The sequence below is a fragment of the Falco peregrinus genome, chromosome 9 (genome assembly GCF_023634155.1).
Source record: "Falco peregrinus isolate bFalPer1 chromosome 9, bFalPer1.pri, whole genome shotgun sequence".
In the NCBI taxonomy this organism is placed as follows: domain Eukaryota; kingdom Metazoa; phylum Chordata; class Aves; order Falconiformes; family Falconidae; genus Falco; species Falco peregrinus.
Window position 1 is genome coordinate 10089963 of NC_073729.1, and position 21840 is coordinate 10111802.

General features: G+C 41.8%; 1 protein-coding gene and 1 non-coding gene across 3 annotated transcripts; both read right to left on the reverse strand.

The window, feature by feature from the left end:
- Window positions 1–11043: 11043 nt before the first annotated feature.
- Window positions 11044–21037, reverse strand: EIF4G2 (eukaryotic translation initiation factor 4 gamma 2). 2 transcript variants are annotated; one of them, XM_055813299.1, is made up of 22 exons: window positions 20997–21037; window positions 20626–20736; window positions 20342–20407; window positions 19823–19948; window positions 19329–19431; window positions 18518–18649; window positions 18362–18428; window positions 18127–18278; window positions 17590–17700; window positions 16929–17012; window positions 16747–16845; window positions 16375–16516; window positions 16123–16283; window positions 15574–15687; window positions 14655–14780; window positions 14308–14412; window positions 14003–14218; window positions 13514–13772; window positions 13088–13292; window positions 12400–12611; window positions 12159–12280; window positions 11044–11873 (listed from the first exon to the last, which is right to left on the reverse strand). In XM_055813299.1, exons 1-22 carry the CDS (start codon window positions 21020–21022, stop codon window positions 11808–11810), a joined length of 2805 nt encoding a protein of 934 aa, XP_055669274.1. In that variant the 5' UTR covers window positions 21023–21037; the 3' UTR covers window positions 11044–11807. The 2 variants fall into 2 exon arrangements, with proteins under 2 accessions (XP_055669274.1, XP_055669275.1); XM_055813300.1 differs by lacking the exon at window positions 15574–15687.
- LOC114010508 (small nucleolar RNA SNORD97) lies at window positions 15367–15532 on the reverse strand. The gene has a single exon (XR_003551943.2). It is a non-coding gene; the product is annotated as a small nucleolar RNA SNORD97 (small nucleolar RNA).
- Window positions 21038–21840: the final 803 nt, after the last annotated feature.

The window sequence follows — 21840 nt, forward strand, 5'->3', positions numbered from 1 at the left end:
AAATGTGTCACAAAAGACAATCTAGAGATGGAAAGTCACTTGCAGATAAGAACAGCGCTCCGGGGTTGCAGTTGCAGAGGCACTTCTTGTATAAGCAGCAGCATTATCAGCGGAGTTATGTGCATTCCTAATGGAAGGTTTGAATGGAACATGTGGAGAAAAACACACCTTGGTCCCAGCTGCCATGGTATATCTACAGCATGGATCTACGCTGCTCTGTCCAGTTCAGTCAGTGTGCTGTGATCTAAGAAGAACCCATGGCTCACGTCAGCTGGCTGCAATACCAGCCTTTCTCCATGTATAAGCTTGCAACATCTATAGTATTTCCACAGAAATTATGCTTGGTAAAAAAAACCTGCAAATTTTAAGTTGCTCGCTGACTTGTTCTAAATTGCCTGCAAACATTAGCAGTTGGTTACCTTCAGTTGTACTTCTGCCGGATGTCCCGTTGCTTTGTTCCAGCCAAAGTCGTGTAGTGTTTGGTTTTTACTGTTTTTGTAATTTTTTGTCCTTAATGTGACTTTTAAAAGATGTGTAAGAAAGTGCAGTGGACAAGGAGACAGGCAAAGCGGCGGGCTGCAGGTTGTATATCAGGAGACCTGAATTACATGGAGCACATTCTCACCGCTGCCTCTGTGCGGGCAAACAACCACTCAAGTCTTTTTACCCCTTTTGCAATTTGTGTGACTCGAATAGAATTTAAGCTGCTTAGGACCAGGATGATTGTGTAGTGAGTTGTATGGTACCTGAAATACTGGAATCCCAACTTGTTCAGATTTCCAGGTGCTATTTTAAAATCATATTTATTATTTCTTTTAATTCTTAGGGTGGTTGGTTTTAATAATAATGCAATAATACATTTTGCTAAACTGTTTGTAACCCTTTATTTTCTTCTACTTTATTAGATTATTGAAAGCATGTATAATCATTACTGTGGCAAAAAAAACTTCAAAAAGTAGGATAATACAGATTAGGTCAATGTTTTTCATTCCTAGTCCAAGGTGACTGACCTTTTTTTATCCATTAACTCACAACAGGAGAATACAGCCTCCTCTATTTCATGTCGGGCCCTTTTTGTCTGATCTATGTGGTCCTTGGAGCATAAATTATATCTTACTCCATTACGAAAGGGCAAGCATTGTTGCTTTATTAATAATTAGGATGCTATCTTCAACATATGCAACAGCTTCCTTCTCCTTCGATGTAGAAAGGCTAGTGAAAATGATCTGGGTTTGATTTTGAATGGCCTAATTTAAAAAGAGAATATTAACACATCATTTTACCATTAGAAAGGCTGAAGTCCTAGCCACGATTATGACTTGGAAACTAATTAGGGCCAGAACTGTCTTACAGAATTAAACCTTTATTGCTAAAAGCTCATTGTCATTGCTGATCTCTATGTTGAAGAGCTTGGTTTGGCGCTAGGCAGGCCTTGAGTCAATTCCTGGCTTAAGTAAACTGCTGCAAAGCTGCTTTGGTTTTAGAGTACTTTCTGTAGGCAATTAATCAGTATCTTCTGGAAAGCTTCAGCATAGGCTGTGCTCATAGTTGCACAATCCCCTGAGGTTACCAAATAATCACATGTGTTTATTTTGTTTGTGGAAACTTCCCATGATGATGTGTTCAAAAAAACCCACCCCAAAACAATAACAACAAAAAAAACAATAAACAAAACATCTCAAAACACAACAACAACAAAAACGCTCCAAACCAACCATGGGAGGAGGGGAGACGGGAAGCAGAACTGAAAAACCCACAAAAAACCCTCCCAAACCCTGTAGCTTATAAATGACTGGAAGACTGAGAGCGAAGTTATTCTTAACAGAATTACCAGGCTGTAGTTAGCTTTTTCCAGCGTATAAAGGAAAAAGAAGATTCTTCTTGGCACCTGAAGCATGCCAAGGCTTACCCAGTGCCTGAGTTAAGTAAGACGGGTAAGGTTCCAGTTCCTCAGGGGCTGGCACCTGTGGTGCCCTGAATGACTCCACTGGCAGCAGAGTAACCTCGTTCCCTGACAGCAGGGGACACGACAGCCGTGCTTCAGCTTGGGTCTGTCCTTCAGAATTCCTTGAAGAAGCTGCCCAACCGTACGACTGTCTGGGATGTTTCTCCTCCGTCTCAGAGTTGTGCTTGAGGCAGAGTTACAGAAACGTTCATCTCATCTTTGGGGCCTCTTGGAGTGGGGGCCAAAGTTGTGTGCTTCCCAGGAGAAAGCAGGTCTGTGCTTCGTGCTCAGTGGAGGCAGCGCTGGCTCTAGCGGCGGCAGAGAAATTCTAGGCAGACGCTCCTGACCAGGAGCGGCAATTTCAAGAGAAAAAGGAGGCAGCTGTGCTTGGCACAGTTGAAAAGAAAACTTGCCACCGAACGGAGAGGTGTAGGCTTCACATCAAGAATGCTTCACTTTCAAACAACCCGTAGATTCTGACATAAATGTTGTTACATGGATGACCTGGAAAAGCGTCATCACTAGATGAACCTGCAGGCTCACAGTATCAGAACTGCATTTGATGCAGTCCAGCAAATGTCTCTCCCTACGCTTTGGGGCTTAGCCCAGTTTTTAGCATCCTTCCCCCCACCTTCTGCTTCGATTTAGCGGAACATCTAATTGTAATCATCTTCGCTGTGAACTCACTGGTCAACTGCCTTAGGATCCTGTCAACTGCCACAAGCACAGACATCACACATCAATAGTTAAGAGGATGCATTTCTGTGATCTTTTAAGAATTAGTAAATCCGGTATGACTAAAATGAACTAATGTTACAACTTTTGGAGTACAGGAGAAAAGCTACGGCAAAGCTGGCTCTTCCATAGCCAACAGAAATCCTTCAGATTTGCACCTATCTAACGGGAATGATGATTTTGATCGACACGCGGAGTATCTTTTCTTGTATATGCTCCAAGTAGCTCATGGGATACATATTTAACTAAACTCAACTGACCAGACCATCAGCAGGGTGCAGGATGCGACGGCAGTTTGATGGAGTGGGGGGAAGAAGGTCAGAGGAAGACTGGTTAACCGGTTAACCTTCTTCACTGCTGTGTGAACTGGCACACGCAGCACCTCAAGAGGCACAGCGTGCTGTAGCCCCTCTTCATACTGATGGTAAATCCATGCTTAATCTTGGGAATGATGTTTAGAAACCTGTTACTCGGCAGTTTCTTAGTATTTTTTTTTTAACAAAAACAGTAATGGTAATTTGACAACTAAATTGCCACTGTATAACTCCGTGTTAACCTATGAAGTTTAAGGATGTAGAAGGGAATGTTCGGCTCGGTTTGGTTAAAGGAATTACAGCCACAATTGATGTCAAGAGAATTATTTTGAAAGCAAGTTACAGTTGCACGGAACAACCATGAAAAAAAGTTACCTTTGAGAACAGTCACAGAGCTCGAAAAGAATAATCTAAAAATCCAGCTGAGAGAATTTAGGAAAATTCTAAATTTGAAGAAAAGTAAGCTTCTAATTAAGAGGTATAGATACATATCTACCGCATTTTGTCAGATTGTAAGACTTCTTTACCTACTGTCTACTTCACACGAGTTACTGACACAGTTGTACCTGGGAAATAGGGCACCAAGCTCCTGTCTTCAGTACTGCCAGCTGATTTGATCCTCGTTCTTGTTTTATCTGGTGCTTTCTCCAAACTTCACCTGCAAGAGTAACAAAAACTAACCCTCTTCTGTGCTGGTTGTTGTTGGTGGTGTGTATGATTGAGGTTTTTGTTTTGTTTTGTTTTGTTGTTCATTGTTTGGTTTTTTAAGTGTTTAGCCTTTGTGGTTGCAGTGAAAAGTTTGGCCACCTGAAGCAAAGCTTCCCTGAAGATACAAAACTAGAAAAGCAAATGAAAACAAACCAGTATTTACTATGTGTCAAAATCTCCAATTCAAACCTTCTGGATTTAGTTTTTGATGGACCCATCCCATGTTTCTGAATGGTTAGGATTGAGGAGGAGAGAGGAGACATAGCACATATAAAGGATTATGCATGGAGAAGTATGCGTAGAATTTTTTTTTCCATTAGGGTGACTGAATTCCATAATGGTCTCCCTTGGACTTAAAGGACTGCCTCAAAGATACAGGCCTGCCTGCAGCGGCTGGAGAGGCTGGGGAGAGAGTCCAGGGCGTGACATATGAGGCTGAAAGGCAGAAACTCCTCAACAGTACAAAGAAGAAATGGGGAAAGAATGTGGGTTACAGATGTGGAAATACAGCGGTTTAGAGAAACTGCCAGCATCTCCAGCAGAAGAAAAACCAAGACAGACAAAGACAAAAATATATCTGTACATAACAATTACCACTTCGATAAATTTTAGAGGCCTTGAGACACATTATGGTCAAGATTTTCTTTACGTGTATTGTTACCTATTTTTGTTTTTCCTGGGGAGATGTATGCATTTCCTGTATTGCATCTCATTTTTCTTATAAGTCACACAGCTAAACATAAAATGCTAATTAAGTGAGTTACTGCAAGTGCTGTATAGAGAAAATCTCCATGTTGCTTTCCAAGTTATATGGCCAGGCGATTTTATCTTCAGACATCTAAAAATTAGCAGTCTAGACGCTTTGCACAGGCCCATGGAGGCTCCTGGACTGACATCCCCAGAGGGCGGATCATCCTATCCCAAGATAATGATCTAAGGTAGGTGGAATGATTCACTTTTTGAGGAACCTGTTTGTTACCTAAGGAGTGTATAGATGTCTAGACACTCCACATTCGGATACTTACATTTAAGAGGAATGGCACCCAACAAAACAGACATCATCATTGTTACTCATGTGAATTGCTTTCCAATTTTAGACATAATTTACCTTTCTCATCCCCTCTCCCGCTCAAGAACTATCAGGTAGGGTCAAGTTTACACAAGAAACTGTAAAACTTAAAAGGGAGATTTCCAGCAAGCTTGCATACAGTCGGTATCCATCTACCAGTTCTGGTAGGTTACACAAACACACCTCCTGAGTTCAGTGGGCTGTCACAGGCTTAAGCTAGAGCAGGTATTTGCAAAAACGGAGATAGGGATGGGGTTCTTGGTTTTATTGTGTTATGATCCCTACCAACACTGTAAATCTACTGAGCTATTTATCTAAATCAGTTTATGAATGGCCTTTCATCGTATCTAAATACATCATGGTCTTGAAAGTTAATCAAGCCGTTAGTGTCATTACATCAGTTCTATAGGAGGGAAGTTCTATAGCAAGTCACCATGGAAACGCTTACCAGAGCAGGAGATGAAACTGATGTATTGATCTAGCGAGTACCCACAGTTACCTGTGCCCTCCTGCAAGCAGCGCAGTACACCCCCCCTCGGTCCTTGCTTTGTCTCACTTGGCACTTCCTCCGCAGTCTTGGCTAGGGCTCTGCTTCCCGACAGTTTTCTTCATACAAAATGGAGACAGTCCTACACTTGATCCGCTCCCTGTGCTACATCTTCTGATAATATTTAAGGTTAAGCTGTCAGCTGTACCCCAGTACAGTTCCTGTCGTTTTGTTGTAGCCATATTGGGAAGAGGGATTAGTAGTAATGCTTGTACTATTAATCATATTGATCAGGATCTGAAATATTAACTCAGCAAGCAATAGAAGCGTAAAAATTGAATAGCATTTGTCTAAGCAAAACACAAGAAATACAAATAAATGGGGATATGTCTCTAATGTACATACACAAAATACACACCTATGTGTATATATGCACATGTAAAAAAAGCAAGGTGTTAAGTACTTCCCCTGCTTTATGCCTCTGGCTCAGAAGGAATGCTGGAGACTGCCTCACACACACGTTTGGCACTTCTTTCGTGACTTCGCTGTGGAGAACTGTTTTCTGAAGGAGCAGCTGTGCACTGATTTTCCAGATTTGTATTTGTATGATGTCACCTTATCACTGAATCATAATGGCAGTGTAGTATCACAGCAATGTGCCAGGTTCATTTCTTCATCATGTGAATTCCCAAGGAAAAGAAAGCCTATTAGGCTTTGGGTTTATAATTTGATTAATACATAGGAAACCTGTTAACAGACCAATTCCAATCATATACTTTTTCTAGTATCTGATCATAAAAGCTTAGGGACCTGTGGTAAGAGATGACAGTACTAGTCCTGCCTAACAGCAGAAACTAAGCAAGGCTCTACCACACTGAACTCTGGTGTAACTTGGTATTGTTTTGATCATTTAATTCCAGTCTGCAAGATTCCTCTCTGAGAAAGGCCAGTCACCCAGTGTTCTATACTGCTGAAGTGATTAAAGCTTCAGCCGTCTATGAAATGTGAAAGGATATGCAATCATTACTCGGAGGGTTAAACAAAATTGCCAGAGGTGCAAATCAAGCTTTCACCTGTTATTTCAGTTTTTACTAATGTTCTTGCTCGCTTACCCTTCGTTTCTCAGATTCCACTATCCTACCAGGAAGAAAAACATCTGGTTTTGTAACAGAACAAGTTGTATAAACTCTTCATCCTCCACGTACTTTATCAAACAAGATCCCTTTTCCTTTCACAAACGTAGGTAGTGTTGCACAGCTCCTTAGATAATAAAATTCTGGGCATACTTCACACATCAGATCCTTCAGGCACTTTCACTGCTAACCTAAACAAGAACTAAATGCAAGGTCTAAATTGTTATAAACTCCGAAATACTTGAAGATAAAAACCCCGCTCAGATGGTTGCATTTCCTCGCTCCAGCCATATATTCATGCCAAGCCTAACTGTTGTCATGGCTGCTTAGTAGACTCATTAGAAGTAACACTTCGCTGGTCTCCAACTATGAGCTGAATGTAATCTGAGGAAATAAGATGTGGGCTCTCTAAAATGAATCCAGATGAGCCTGCATCACTTCACATCACCGCAGTAAAAGCCACACCTCTGAAGGAACTCCTGTCTGAAGAATCTTACTCACTCCCTGAACTTCAGAGGTAAAGGCCTGATCGTTCCAGAGAGATCTTTGTCATTTAAAAGTGAAGCCTGTTCTGCGGTACCTGAATAGGACTGGATCCAGGGAGATACTCTAAGTGGGTTGTGTCTTACTAGATAAGAAAAATTTTTCCATGCAGCAGTTTTTGAAGAAATGCCAAGCCTTCTTTGGATGTCTTCTCTGGGTTGTTCTGGAAGCAGACACAGAACAACTCTGCAGAACTCTAAGCCCTATTGATATAGTCTCTTTTAAGTTACGTTGAGTAGTTCTACTAAACCCCAAGATGTGCAACTATAGACCTGCTGTACAATTTTTTTCTTTCCTGTCACAGTAAGCAGCTGGTCTCATCTGCATATGGTTATTTGTTGTGATTTTGAAAATACAACATGTGAGCAACTGTACCAATTTAGAGATTTTTCAGGCTTTACCCCTGAAGTGAGACCGTATCTGCCTGTAGAGGCAAGATGCCTGCTAAATACTTCTGGTCTCTGGCCAACATCATTGAAGATAAAAAGCACCAGCGATAAACCTACAAGAAGATACAGCAATTTGTGTGAGGCAAGGGAAGAAGTAGCTTCACACAAGTACCTTTGATAATGAAGGACGCTGTGTGATATCTTGATGCATTTTGCCCCTGGTCTCACATTCCAATTTCCGTTTTCCTTATTTGTTCAAATAATAATTGTATGAAGTCACCCACCAGCTTCAAAACTGGTTTTTATCCAATTGCAACCAATTATACAAGCAACTCTTCAAAATTAACATGTGGGTCTCACATGCTGAACTATTAAATACTTGAGCTCAGGCCCTGCTTTAACCACAGCGTATTCTTTCGCCTCAGCAATCCTGTGTTCCCTCAACGTAAGGCATACATCACCACCCGCTTCTACAGCCTGCCCGCTCCTTCCAGGAGGGTACAAAGCATGTACTCCTGCTTTATTCTCTCCCCAACACCCTCCACGATCACCCTCGCTTCCCTAGTTCAGTGTGGCACTGTGCCCCACACAGCCCTTCAGCTCTTAACCTCGGCCAAACATCAGCTGCACGGAGCTCCTCAAGCAGCCCCACGTCAGTTCCCCACCCAGAAGTGGGCGAGGTGGGGAACTGTAGGAGTTGCACTACTGGTATTCATCACCTCTCAAAACTACCAACCTCCTTCTCACGATTTACTGTAGGGAAGGGGAACACTCGCGTCTGACACTAAATCCCCCTTACACACATGACGGTGGCAAGCCAACGTACCCGTCTGTTGTAGTTAAGACCTTAGACGAGCAGTATTTGAAGGAACATCATAGCAAGCAGCAGCTACAGAAGCTTCTCCAGGCAGGCCTGTCAGCTCACCCTTCACTTCGCTCCATCAGCTCTCTTGTAACCGCTTTCAAGAGAAGAACATTAAATGGCATTAACTCACTTGCACTAGTCACTGCAGCTGCCAGTCTGGATTGTGACATGAACTGTGATAATTTACACTTCAGATGCATTGTACGAATTCACAGCAACTAGTCTTCAAGACTGTGCTGAAATTATCCAATTGTCACTTGGATTTATTAAAAAAAATACTCCAAATCCAAATAGCACTAAGGTGGAAGCTTCCATCTGCTAAAAAAAAAAAAAAAAAAAGAAAAAAAAAAAAAAAAAGAGAAGTCAGTTAAGTCACACTCACAAAATGTTTTGGTCTGTACCCAACCCTCTACCTCACCCCCATAAGGCTCCTTCCTGTAGTTCTCCCCCAAGAAAAATAATGCCTGTGCAGAATTATGGTTTTTGACTTTTGGAAATTTTGATCAGGAAACTTTCCTGAAATACCTAGATTCAATACAAAACTAAGCACAAGGAACAGTTTCTGCTTAAGAGAGATCTAGTCTTCTATTGGTATAAAGAGCAACAACAAGCAGCAGTCCGACTATCATGCTTGTTTTTTTTGGAAAAGGTGAGCATTCACAGTGACTAGTCACTTCCAATAACCAACCTGGAACTTCTCCTGCAGGAATCTTGTAATCCAGTATGGACTGACTCGTTCCAACAGACATGCTTGGCGCTGCTTTGCTGCCAAAGCACCAGACAACTCTGACACGTGGAAGTGAAATTTCTTCGAAAGGTAACTGCAACGTGGTTGAGCATTTCAGAAGGTGGGACTTTATGACTGTAACTGGTACAAAAATGCGTTTTACATGCAACTTTCCCAATTCTCTGGTAAAACGTTTAACAAAATTAATACTAATAGAAGCCATTATCATTGATCAGCTATATTGTTTTAATTTTGACTGACTTCACTATTTTAAACTGAGTATGCTCTATTTGCATTTGAGGTACAATGCAACTCATAGTTCAAAGCCACACGGAAAGTTCCATTCCTCACTTTTGGTCACGGTTCTTCGAGTTTTACTTTTCTCTGCGAGTTCCTAATTTAGTGACTAGCTACAAACAAGCCAAGCAGTAAAGCCTCCATGCATTAAGTACAGAAGCCTGCAGCAATTACTTTTTTGACTGGGCAAGAATACAAGACTCAGTTATGCTATTGAAGCAATCTACAGCTGCCAGCTCAACCTTCTCCCATACTTTGTCAAAAGATAGCTGCAGGATCCATTTCTCTTCTTCTGAAGTTTTGATCTGCAATTGTTGTACTTGTGCCTCCTTTTCCTAGTATTGCCTTTTTCTCACCTCTACAGAAAATTCAGTTGAAGCTACTGGTCAGGACCGCTCCTTCATGACTTGTGGCTCACTGCCACCTTCAGCAATGTGCTTAGAAGTGAACCTTGAAACTACGCTTGTGTTCCTGTATCCCAAAATAAAGGGTGTTTAAACCATGATGACATCTCTTTGAGAAGCATCTTTGACCACCCGAACAGAGACATGAAATGAGGGTAAACCCTGCAGCCCCTATAGCTACAGCATCAAATATGTTACTCTACAGGTAAGAAACTCTTCAATTTATGAAATATTACACTGCGTAGTGACTGGAACACGTGGGGGGTTTAAGGCCCCATGATGTTACTGCTCACAGCTGTTACGCAGAAGTTACAGCTACATCAAGAGCTTGCTTCAAGCCGCGTAAGTGAGTTAGGGCCCTCCTCTCTTATTTGAGCTAGGGGCCACGGAACTACCTTGTTCTCCTGTTCACTGCTGGATACTAAACAGTCTGCATTGCCAAAGTGCGGTGTATTATGGAATTTTTCTCAGCAATCCAAGAATTAAATACCAGTTATAAATATCGTTTACTGAATCACAGTACATCCACTTACTGGGCTATACGTTGTACAGCAAGCTACAGAGGCATCTGGAGGAACTCACTGAAGCAATCCGACTTGCAAGCACAAGAGGTTTACAACACTTGGTAAAAGGCAGGTTAGGAAGCCTGCCTTCCACAGCAAGTTGCCAGAAACAGAGCCACTGCCCCAGACATAGCACTCTTAAAATGCATCAGTGCAACTCGCCCCTTCCCTCAAAGCAAGCCCATTCACCATCTCTAGTAGTCTTCTCATGCTCCACTTGCAATGCACAAGACCGTCTGTAAGCTAAAGCACTTCCACCGCTGGCAAAACCAAGTTTCAGAGACACTCCTGTTTTGCTATTATAAACACACCAGCTCTCAGGAGTTAAAAGTATTTAGTATCAATGAGCGGGGGGAAAAAAAAATAAATCACTAGGGACAAGGTTCTAGGAAGTAAGATATTTTGAGTATTTAATAGATGACATTCCAAGCCTATACAATGCAACATTGAACTCTTTTCAGTTCTTTTTTTTTTTTCTTTCTCCTTTTTGCCAATTTGATTTGAGAAACAGGCAGCTAATAAGTCAGTGCCACTTGATTAAAGACATGCATGTGACCTGGGGAAGTTCAAAGCATTAGGAAGTTAAAAAGCACATACTCACTGATAAAACATAGATTGGACCACAAGGCAAACTCCTACTATTACCTTCAGCACAATTTCTTAATTTTCCTCCTGTCACAGCAAATCTGTAGTGTCTAGTCTTGTCTGTGACGTTATTTCAAATTCACTTGCATATTAAGACAATTGGTACATAAAGGATCTTAGGATGGTCCCAGTCTAAGTCAACTCCCACTGATGCTTCCTTCTGTTAAGTAACCTAGTTGTCAATCAAAGCTTTTCTACTGGGAGACATTCAGAAACAAGTCAAGTATCACAATGTTTATTGATAGATACAAGTATATAAAATCAGGGCATGAACATGTCTCGATAAATTAAGTAGACTTAATTTCAGTACTATAATAGAGGGACCAATTCAAATTTCTCACGATGTCATGTTTCACACCCACAAAAACCTCTTCCAAAAGGGCATTAAACCATCTCCTCAGCTGATCAGTTTTTGTGCAAGTAAACTGTTTCTTTTAAAAAAAAAGACTTGTGCACTTGCCCAGGCTCAAGGATATTAAAACCTAGCACATAAAGCCCATTACTAGAGGTAGAAATACAGGCAATATACTATTACGGCAACAACCATCGATTACAGTTAAGGATTCTCTGTAACAACCAAATGGATAATCAAATATTGCAACAACTCAAGTATTACACTGAGCAAAGTGCATTTCTACAGTATTCAGTGTTGCTATTCAGTTTTCTAACTTAAAAACAGCCTATGATAACTGGCAGCAAAGAAGACCCTTGCAACAGACTGCTTCTGCTCGAGAACTTATGATGTAATTATTGCATGCTGCTAATACACTGTTACCTAAACATTAAAGATACTCTAAAATATTTTTATTGTAGACTATTAAGACATACTACAAAAACCTTTTGCAGAGGATATCCTATTGACATACTTCTGCTTTAAATATTGTGAAACATTACAGCGGAATGAATTTTCGCAGTGGTTAGGTCAAATGCAGTTACATCATAGCAACAGTATGTTTGCACAATTTAAGGCTTTGGCTGGTTCTTTAGTCAGCTTCTTCTTCAGATTCTTCTTCTTCAGCAGTTTCCAGCCAGGTTAGCCACTGGTTTACCTGCAGTTACATAAAACGGGTTTAAGGGAGCAGGAATTATTTCCCCACTGTATACTTCTGCAAAACACTGCTCCCCCCTGCCCCCCAAATAATTCGAAATGTCTTTCAGCCACACTCAGCACTAGATGTATGTCTCTAGTTACAGATGTAGTTTATCTTGCCACACTCCTTTCTAGTGAAATGCTCCATAACTAAAATACTAAGTCTTTTAACACTGTCTGAAAGCATTCTCAAACACTCAAGTCCAGCAGAGATCACAAGTGTCCTTAATATTAGGAAGTTTACCTGGAATAAAGCTTTGCCTTTCCCTGGAAACTCTTGAGTAATATCTTCCTTCCATGCCAAGAAAGCTTCTTCTTCAATGATTTCCATGTCATAGAAATGAACAAAGAAGCGCAGTAACATGCCTGTGGAAGTAAATTTAAACTTCAGTTAGCTTTATGGCCTTCTGAACAGCCTAGCTGAGTAAGAAACTGAAAGCCATGACTACTCAAGTTACATTTCAGCAACATCTTGATGCGCATACCTTTTGGAAAATTATTGTTGTAGCAGTGCACCTGGAGTGCATATAAAGCACTCACTTGCAGATCAACATGGTCATGGAGGAACTTCTGCATTACCGGTTTGAAGGAAAGAAGCAGTTGTTTTTCCTGCTCTAGCTGCTCTTTAGATGGAGCAGATGAAGAATCCGATTCGTCACTAGGTGGGTTTACTTCACTAGAAATATACTGCAAGAAACTGAACAACAACAACAGTGAAGCTCTGTGAACTAAGATATAGCAGCTAAATTTCATGTTCTCAAAAACGTTGAGTACTGTCAAGCTCAGTTTACTAGCCATTACTAAAAACGCCTTCCTGCTTTTATCAGCAGTTAAGCGCATGCACAGCAGATCAGTATTGTGGCTGACTGTGCAGAAGCAAAACTAGGATTTCTGTGGTGCTCACAGTTCTGAAACATTTCAAAAAAAAAAAAAAAGAATACACAGGTATAGGTTTCTTTCCGAGGAGAAGCTACACTTCACTGATCCAAGCCTGGAGATTTACATTTCTTTGTAAATACAACGGGTGCTTAATACAAAGGAAGTTCACTCCGAACAATTTGTCTCCCTTCATACCCTTTCTGTACAGAGCTACACGTCAGCCTTTACAGAGTCAGTGACTTACTGGTAGCTTAACGAAATACATGCCTGCGCTAGGTCAGGATAGTATCTCACCTGGTCATCAATATATTCACAAATCCTTTATCTACATGAAGTTTGGGTGAAATGTTATCTTTAATCCACTTGTAGATGGCTTGAGGGGATGGATCCGATTTTATTTGCTTTAGCAGTTCCTTCTCCAGTTTCAGAAGTGGGAACAAGAAACTAAGCCCCTTCCCTTCTAAGATCTCCAGCATGCGGTCCTTGTTCTGGTCAATTTCTGAGAAGACAGACAGACACACTTCAGCACCAGCGCTAATCAAATCTATAATCAATGGTTCATAGGTCTAAGCACCTCTTTAGAAACACCATTCCTAAGGAAGCTTGACAGCTGATTGCATCTAAACACCACTCTATGTTATTTTACTCTGCTGTTAGAAAACCCTGGAGTAGCGCATACACTAACATGAGGTGTCATTAGAGCCATGTGGTAACTCTTACCTGGTAACATTTTCTGCATATTCACTTTGCTTTGTTGGAATAATTCTGTTAGCCATTCACGATCTTGTAACTTAGCTAACTGCTGAAGGCAGAGCAGGAAGAGAGGGAAATGGGTGCCACTTTCCAGTGGTTGAGCCAGTTCGGAAATGCTCACCAGTTCTGAAATAATGGCACGAGCTGCAAACTGTGCTAAGTAGGATTTCACCAATGGGATGTCCACCTCCAGTTTGGGGCACTGGTCCAATACATTCAGGAATGCCTAAGAAATGGTAAACACACAAGTTAATAAGGTATTTTGGAATTTTGTTGTGCACAATACTACTACATAGGAGCCCTATGTTTATTTTCTGCGTTATATCCCTTTGCCGAGGGGTTCCCCATTTTTGTTACATCCACAGGACTTAAGAAAACTTTGCATCCTGCCTTTATGCAAGCTAAACACCAGGAACAGACCATCAACAAGGACAGCAGCCTATCAGACTGCAGTACCTGCATGAAGTTGTCACTTGTGGCTATTCCCTCCTGCTTGAGCAAGCTGATCAAAGTACTTGCTTTCTCTTTGTCTTCGTCTGACCTATCTAGGGATTGAATGATTACTTTGCTCAACATCTCAGGAATGAAGTGTTTTGGAGCTCTCATCTCTCTCACAGTATTGACAGCATCATTAGCGTTTCCATTGTTCAGATACTCAGTCACAACAGCTTCCTAGAAAAAAAAGCCTAGTTAAAAACATACATTCATTTTTTTAAAAAACACACACAGTTTTAAGCAGCACTATTACATACTTAACTTACAGTTTGTTTAAGTAGCTCTTCTTTAGAAGGAGGTGGTTTCTTGGTGGTCTTTGCAGGCTTTTCTTGTATAAGTGGTGGATTTGTTTTAAGACCAAGTTGAGGAGGCTGAAAAAACATACCAGAATTTGTTTCTTTGCAGTACACCTACCTACATTTACGTGAAGTTTAAAAAACACCAAACAGATACAAAGGCAGATAGCAGCCAGATTAGTTTTCAGGTTAGTTTCATATTTCTGCTTTGTGCAGTGACACCTGTCTCTCCCCTCCGCTATTAAAAACCGATCCAAGTCTTACATGCATGAAGAAATCAAGTATGGCCAACAAAACAGAGCAATTTTAGTATTTACCTGTCCCAAAGGTGGTGTCTGAGTGCGTGGTGGTTGAGCACTGGGAGGAATCATAGTTATCTGGGGCTGAAGCTTTGGCACTTGGTTTTTATTCATTAGAAAAGACTGAGCAGGTCTCAGGCTAATCTGTAGAGATAAGTCAGGAAAAAAGACCTCAAACTGTTTCAAGTATTCCAACCAAGTATACACAGCCATGGACTCACAGCAACCAATCCCACCAAAGCATGACTTGTTCACTCAAATACAGATTAAGCCACATGTGTACTGTGGGCTTAATTCACCCACAAGCATGACTATGAATCACAACTTGCTGCAAATCACTGGTATTTAATTCCATTGGTATCAGTATCTGGAATTGCTCCTTTTAGATGCAGTATGTTAGAGACCCAAGAAGATACTTTGCATATTTGCTGATGTATTTCAGAGGCAAGATAAAACTCTACCAATTGCTCAGAAATCAGGATACAAGTCTGATTTCTTGTATCACTCGAAATAACAATGCAGTTTACTTTGTGTTTGACATTTTTGTTATTAGCCAGTTCTTAAAAAAAAAATTAAAAATTTAGCCTGGTCCAGCACTTCATGGTTTCTAAAGTTTAGTTTTTTTCGTAAGTTTTAATTAAACGTATCGTTATCAATATGATGCATGGGAACTGATGTCAGAGTAGTGTTCTTGGGGAGGTGTGGGGGAAGGAAGGGACACCCCAAGAAATTGCCCTCATATCTCAGTCTTGCTCATAGGACGCTGGACACCCTAAGAAAAGTGAGGGGTAAGGTGAAAGAGGAAGGGACAAAGAAGAGGAGGAGGAGGAGGAGGAGGAGAAAGAGTTCCAGCATTAGTCCTCATAATAACGCGTCTTGCTATAATCATTGGGCAATATTTAGAATAGGCTTTAAGTAATGTAGGCATGTAATGTACCTCATCTGCATTAAGCTGTCCTTTCTTAGAAAACCGAGGTGGCATATCCTTCGACTGTCCTTGTTGCTGGGATAAGAGTCCCTGATTCTGGTTATGGTAGAGCTGGCTTTGCCCCTATTTCAGAAAGGGAGATATAGAGAAAGAAGTGCAGATGATGGAGTGGCGTACATCATATGGTAAGTAGTACCAGAGGGACCAGAGGAACAAAGATTCTATTTGCCAGGAAGGGAGAAAGAAGGAGCAGGGGTGGTGGGAGAGTAGCACCTATCCCTAAAAACAGGGCTATCTTTTAAATAAAACACACCATTCTGACCCACCAAAGCCACATGCACCTTTTCTTGCAGTAAAAAAAAAAAAGTGTATTCCTTGCATCTCTTGCACAATTTAAAAAGTGAGTTTAGAATTTTTTTTGTATCAGCTGAGCATCAGTTCTTAATCAGACTCAAATCTGAGAAGTCTTTCAACATAAGCAGACTACAATCCATAACATACGCATCTGTAGAAGAGCTTCTAAAAAAGCTGAAGTCATGCCGTGAACACCCTCCTTACCTGACTTTTCAGAAAAGATTTGCCTAGTTCTCCAAACTGGGATTGAGCAGAAGGCATGAGGTGACCCCCATGGCCATTGAAAAGTTGGTTTGAACGATGGCGTCCCATGGTGGGTGAAAATCTGTCCTGAATAACCCCTGGACCAGTACCAATTCCACTACCTGTATCATATGGGAGACAAAAGACAATTTTAGTTCCTGTTTAACACAGTACAGCCACAGTCACCACCTCAGCCCTGCAGTTTTAGTGTACCTGGCATTTGTCCAAACATATCAGCAAGCCCTCCGAGTGGGTCCCTGTCAAGTTTCATCCTGGGTGGCATAAAGGGTCCCTCCAGAAAGAAGTCACTTCTCATCCCTTGAGACATAGGAGCAGGAATAAAAACTCCCAGATCCTTTAAAACAGGAATTATAATTTTGGTCAGTTTGGAGTAATAGCCTCTCAGGAAGTCAAGTTTTTAGCCCTGAACTATGTAAGCCCATCCGATTTTAACCCGTAACTCCTTACTGTCATACTCCACTCCAAGAACTAATCTTAGGAGCACAGCCTAGGTTTTATGACATGGAGTATAAACAGCATAAGGATCCACTTAACACTTGAGCAGAAGCCAAGCACAAGACTTACTTTTACTGCATCTTGACGGATTTGATTGATAGTCTTTGGTCCATTGTCAAGAAAAGCTTTGCGAGGAACCCAGTTGTGTTCTCTCAACTCCACAGTATCCTTGGAACATAACAGATTATTAGCAAAGGATTCAAGATAAATTTGTGACAAAAAAGGAAGTATAAGCCATTTTATCACCATACCTGCAGCAGGAAACGAATCCTTGCTGGCAATTCCTTACTTGACATCAAGGAGCGCATACGGGCAAAGTACTGATCCATTAAGGACTGGGGGAACAAAAGTGATGTTACAAGTTAAGGGCCAAGTGTATCAATGTCTTGCTTATTTTTAGGAAAGCTGACCACATTCAAGACAAATATCCAAGATCAAATAATAAACCAGACTGCCCTTTCCTGCCATGTCAGTGTCCTTGATAGTAGCAGAGCTTAAGGAAAGCGTAAGACATCTCATCTGAGTCAGAGACGACAGCCTGCTGAATTCTCATTACTATGACACCACTTCAAGTTTACGTTCAGAACTCGCAAATCAAAGCCTTGCCATCTGTCAGATCACCTAGCTGTGTTCAGAACACTGTTCTTCACCACATCTTTTCAAGTAGCATTTAGGAAACAAATCTCACTTTTATGACCTCCTTATGTCCCTAACTGCACTCTGGAAAGACATTTAAGCCCATTTTGAAGACTGGCTCCTCTGGCTATGAAGACCTTCTACTCTTGCTTTCTCGAAGTCATAGCCTCAGTGTTGTACTCATCAATACAATGTTCGGTACGCAATGTTCAGGCAATTAGAAGTCTTGGCTATAGACTTTAACTAGCTTGATGGCTGCAGCAGATATGCACATACCTTGGCTTTTGCATGGTCTAATCTAGGTCCCACTGTCCTCATTATCTGACAGAGGCACTCCAAATCCTCCCCCATATCTTTGAGTTGGACTCTCTTCTTCTTTTCCAAAAGCTGAAATATTAAAGGAGAATTGGCCATTTCAATGTATTATAAATAACAGTATATAGTAAGTGACAATTTTATAGACACACACAGAAACCTTCCATCTTCTCTTAAGGACAAATGGACTTGAAAATTGGTTTTGAAGACTTGCTAACTCAAGTACTTATTACTCATACATGTATGTGCTTTATAGTAGCTGTGATACTCCTGTCTAGGCCAAACTACATGGAGACAATTCCCATGGCTTTGAACACAGCCAACTGTAATTGTTCATCACACCAAGATCTTTCATTTCAAATAGTGGGGGTTAGATAACTGACAGGAAACATTTTTGGGGCATTTTATGTTCCAAGATTCCTAGAGCAGCCTAAAAATTTAAGTTTTTTAGTTTAACTCCTATTTTGTTCTTTGCCCCCACCCAATCTGAATACTCACTGTTTTGATGCACTTATGAAGGATAGATTCATGAATAAGATCAAGCTTGCCAAGTTCTCCAATGAATTTGATGTTCCCCAGCATCTTGATCTTGGCAATGGCTCTCTGTTCCTCCTCCTCAGGGAGGAGGGGACCATCGTGCTTATCATAGACTGGAAAACAAAGAAGCATGTTTAACATGGCTGTGAAAAGAAAAGGTAAGTAAGTTCCATATTGAAGTGGTGTTAAAGCTTACTATCAACATTTCTGGTTCGGTTTTCAAATTCATCTTGAAGTTTAGATATTAGGAGGCGTCTGAATGTCTAGGAGAAGAAAACAGAACACTTGAGTCCATCAGTGCAACTATATATGCCAGCCAAATTTATTACTCCAGGCTGAAAGATATACTCACTGTGCTTTGCTTCTGTCCTGGATGACTCTCTGCTGATGGGCCATCAAAGTTGGGTGCATCTTCTGCCAGTCGCAGACATAGTTGAGCATACAGTGAGCTATACTTGGGCTCTTCAAGGGCTTTGTCTACGATCTAAATACAGCGATTCTGAGTAAGGTTTGACATAGTAATATGCAACCATTATCAGAAAAGTAAGCTGCAAGACACATGCTGCAATATTACCACTCTGTGTGATCTACAACATTTTTTTTTGCCATTTCAAGCACACAGAAATAGTGGATTTTGCATTAACACTGATCTTAAATGCTGAAGGCAAAGGAAAGAAGCTGTTCTATGCTACTGGATCCTTAACCAACATATGAGACAAACTTGAAGTTCAGCATCAGAACACCCACATCAGGATTGCCAATCTGATCTCAGATTAAACAAAGTGACATGATAGTTAATGATCAGCATACCAAGAGGTCACCTGTGGTAGCTTTTCCAAGACCATTAGGCTTGTTTATCAGTGTAACACTAAGAGGGGAGGCCAGGAAACTGAGACTGCTGACTAACATCTTCAATTAAAAAAATAAATACTCGTGACATCTAATGATTCCCGAGACTTCTAAAACTCAAAGTTTAGGAGCATTAGGTCTACTCCTTCCTCAGTATATCCTTTTTGCACAAAGTAGGAATGGCATTTCTGTAGGTCTGGATCATTAAACATTGCATTAGCCCTGTTACTTCTGCATCCCATTAAAAAACAGACAACCCTTTTTGTTTTTAACATGCAAGCAAAATGTAGTTAAAAGAAATGCAGCCAACATACCAGCAGTATGACCCCTTTTAGGATGAGCTTAGATTCTACACCCACATTGAGGAGCTCAAGGCATAGCTTGTCAAACTTTTCAGGAGTAAGCTTATTTAGTATGCTGAAGAGGAACAAACAAAAATAAGAATCTGTAAGATACTGCATGTATGCTACGGCAGAGTTTAGACCCAAATCTACCTTTACTTCTTGAATCTATTTAATAAAAATTGAAGACATACTTTCCACTCCGCTCTTTTTCTGAGGAGGTATTTAGAATGCGAAACACTATCAACAAGACCAACCCTCTCACAAGAATTACATCTTAAGTGTTTGCTGCTACTGGCCTATCAGTTTCTGCCTTTCTTCCAAAGAGCACCACATGGCCCCCACCCCCAGAACTTGAGACCCATATGTCTTCCTTTTCTCCAGCCCATTTATCAGAGATGTATGTTGCTGAATTTAACATTACAGAAAGAAAAAAAACCCAAAGAGACATTTTATGACGAGCTTACCCTCTTACTTTCCTGAAGATTGCATCATGTCGTTCTTTGTCATTTGCGGAGTCGTCATCTCGTCTAGTGCTTCGTGAAGGAATCCATTTCTGAGCGTTTTGCCCTGGGGTTTTCCCCAGGAACTCGCTATAAAGTTTTAGGAATGGTTGTAAACCAGAAAGTTTCAGAAACTGACCTTTTAACCTTTCAGTATTGCCTTACTTAGGCTAAGTCTGTTACTAAGCGCATGCACTTAACCCTGCCAACGCCACATCTCTTTACAAGTATTCACTTAATACAGCCACTCAAGAAAACCCTCTGAACTTCTAAAGCGAAAGGCATGAAAGAAGTCTGCGCACCTCCTATCACTCTGAACAGATCATATGCTATCCGGCCACAGACTGGAGCACATCAACACATCGTGAACTCAGTAGATATTCCCAGCACAGCTTTAAAGATACTCTATTTTCAACTCCGTATTCACCACAAAGCATTCTCTGGCTTTAAAATCATGCCAAGGCAAAAAGCAAGATGACATACCTGTTGCTGGCAGTCTTGGGATAGTGCTGAGGTGCACCCCTACCACCTCCTCCGCCTGAAGAAGCACTGTTAATTAAAAACAGTCATGTAATCTTATGTAATTCAAAATCCCCATGCTTTCAATTACATGTCAGTTTTGGTATAAAACTAGAACAAGTTTAAATTCTCCTTGAAAGACAGTTTCCACCGCCAAGTATTCAAACAAAAAGAAAACCCCAAACCAACCAATGAAGGGGCAAAAAAAAAAAAAAAAAAAAAAAGAGGCAAAAACCAAACACTAGTACCTGAAACGAGAAGCACCCCCTTCTGCAATCGCACTCTCCACTTTGGCGGCTTGACAACGAAGAATCTTCAAAAGAATAAAATTAAATTGACGGGGTGGGGAAAAACAAAACCTAGAAAGACAAATCAAGCATTCATATTATAGCTGTTTTACTAGCAGCCATAGTATCTAACTTACAATAAAAGCACAAACGTTTGTTAAGAGAATGGGAGCCCTGAAACACTAAACTTCATAAAAGGGAGGAAAATTTATGCAATACTGGCTACACTCACAGGAAGCTCAGTTTCACCATTACAGCCACGTTTTCCAACGAGGGTGAGGGAGGAGAGACAAGGGAATCAGTGATTGATAAAGTAAGAACCTCAAACTTACCGTCCACGCCCCAGAAGCACTTGCATTACAAAAAAGCCATTTTTTCTCCAAGTACCGCATGATTAAATGATTCCTTTAGTGATACATTTTACAAGCTATGAGCGGAATGTGACTGCTTTGTCTCGAGAAGCAGCAGATCACGAAACGCGCATTTGGCGTAGCAGCAGTTACGTACTCTACAGTCAAGTCCAAACGGCCGATTAAGCTACTAAGTAACTGAAGTAACATCGGACCTCTGCACCACAAGTTTTAGTTTGCAAAACAGCAGCGAGAAGAAAGCGTCACCGCACTGCTCACACAGCAGAAAGCTGATCTCGGGGATAGGACCGCCTGGGGAACACGGAGGGAAAAGCCACCCACGGGCATTTTGAGGCTCCACCACAGGCTGCCTAGAGACATGGGGGTACTGGGCACAGAGCCATCTCCTGGGAAAGCCGGCCTGAGGAACGCCTAGCAGAGCGCGCCTCTCGCCTTTCAGGCGGCGGCCCCCCCGCAGACCCCGCACCCCGACAGCGGCCGGTCGCCGCGGCGCCAGCGCGGGCACGAGGAACGGCTCCCAACATGGCCGCCGCGAACAAAAGGGCTGCGGGAGCGGGAGGGGCGCCCCCCGCAGGAGGCAGGCGCTACCCTGCCGCATGGAGCTGGCGGCTCCGGCCGCACCGAGCCCCCCCCTCTTCCCCCCCCAGGCGCCGCCCGTTTCCAGGCTCAGGCGCCGCCAGGAGCCCGGCCGGCTCTTTGTTCTCCGCCAGGGAGGCGAGCACGCTCCGCTCCGCAGCCGGCGGAAAACGGCGCCACCCGCCCCGGGCCGGGAGAGAGGAGGCAGCGGTCGGTGTCGCCCCGCATC

Bases quoted from the DNA above. Each gene is read 5' to 3' on its own strand.
- EIF4G2 (XM_055813299.1), bottom strand. From the start codon at position 21,022: ATGCAAGTGCTTCTGGGGCGTGGACG. The intron at 16,846-16,928 runs GTATGGTGATAA...TTATGTTCCAAG, and splicing joins GGATTCGTTTCCTGCTGCAG to GATACTGTGGAGTTGAGAGA. The intron at 13,293-13,513 runs GTAAGAGTTACC...CTGTCTTCTCAG, and splicing joins TATGCAGAAAATGTTACCAG to AAATTGACCAGAACAAGGAC.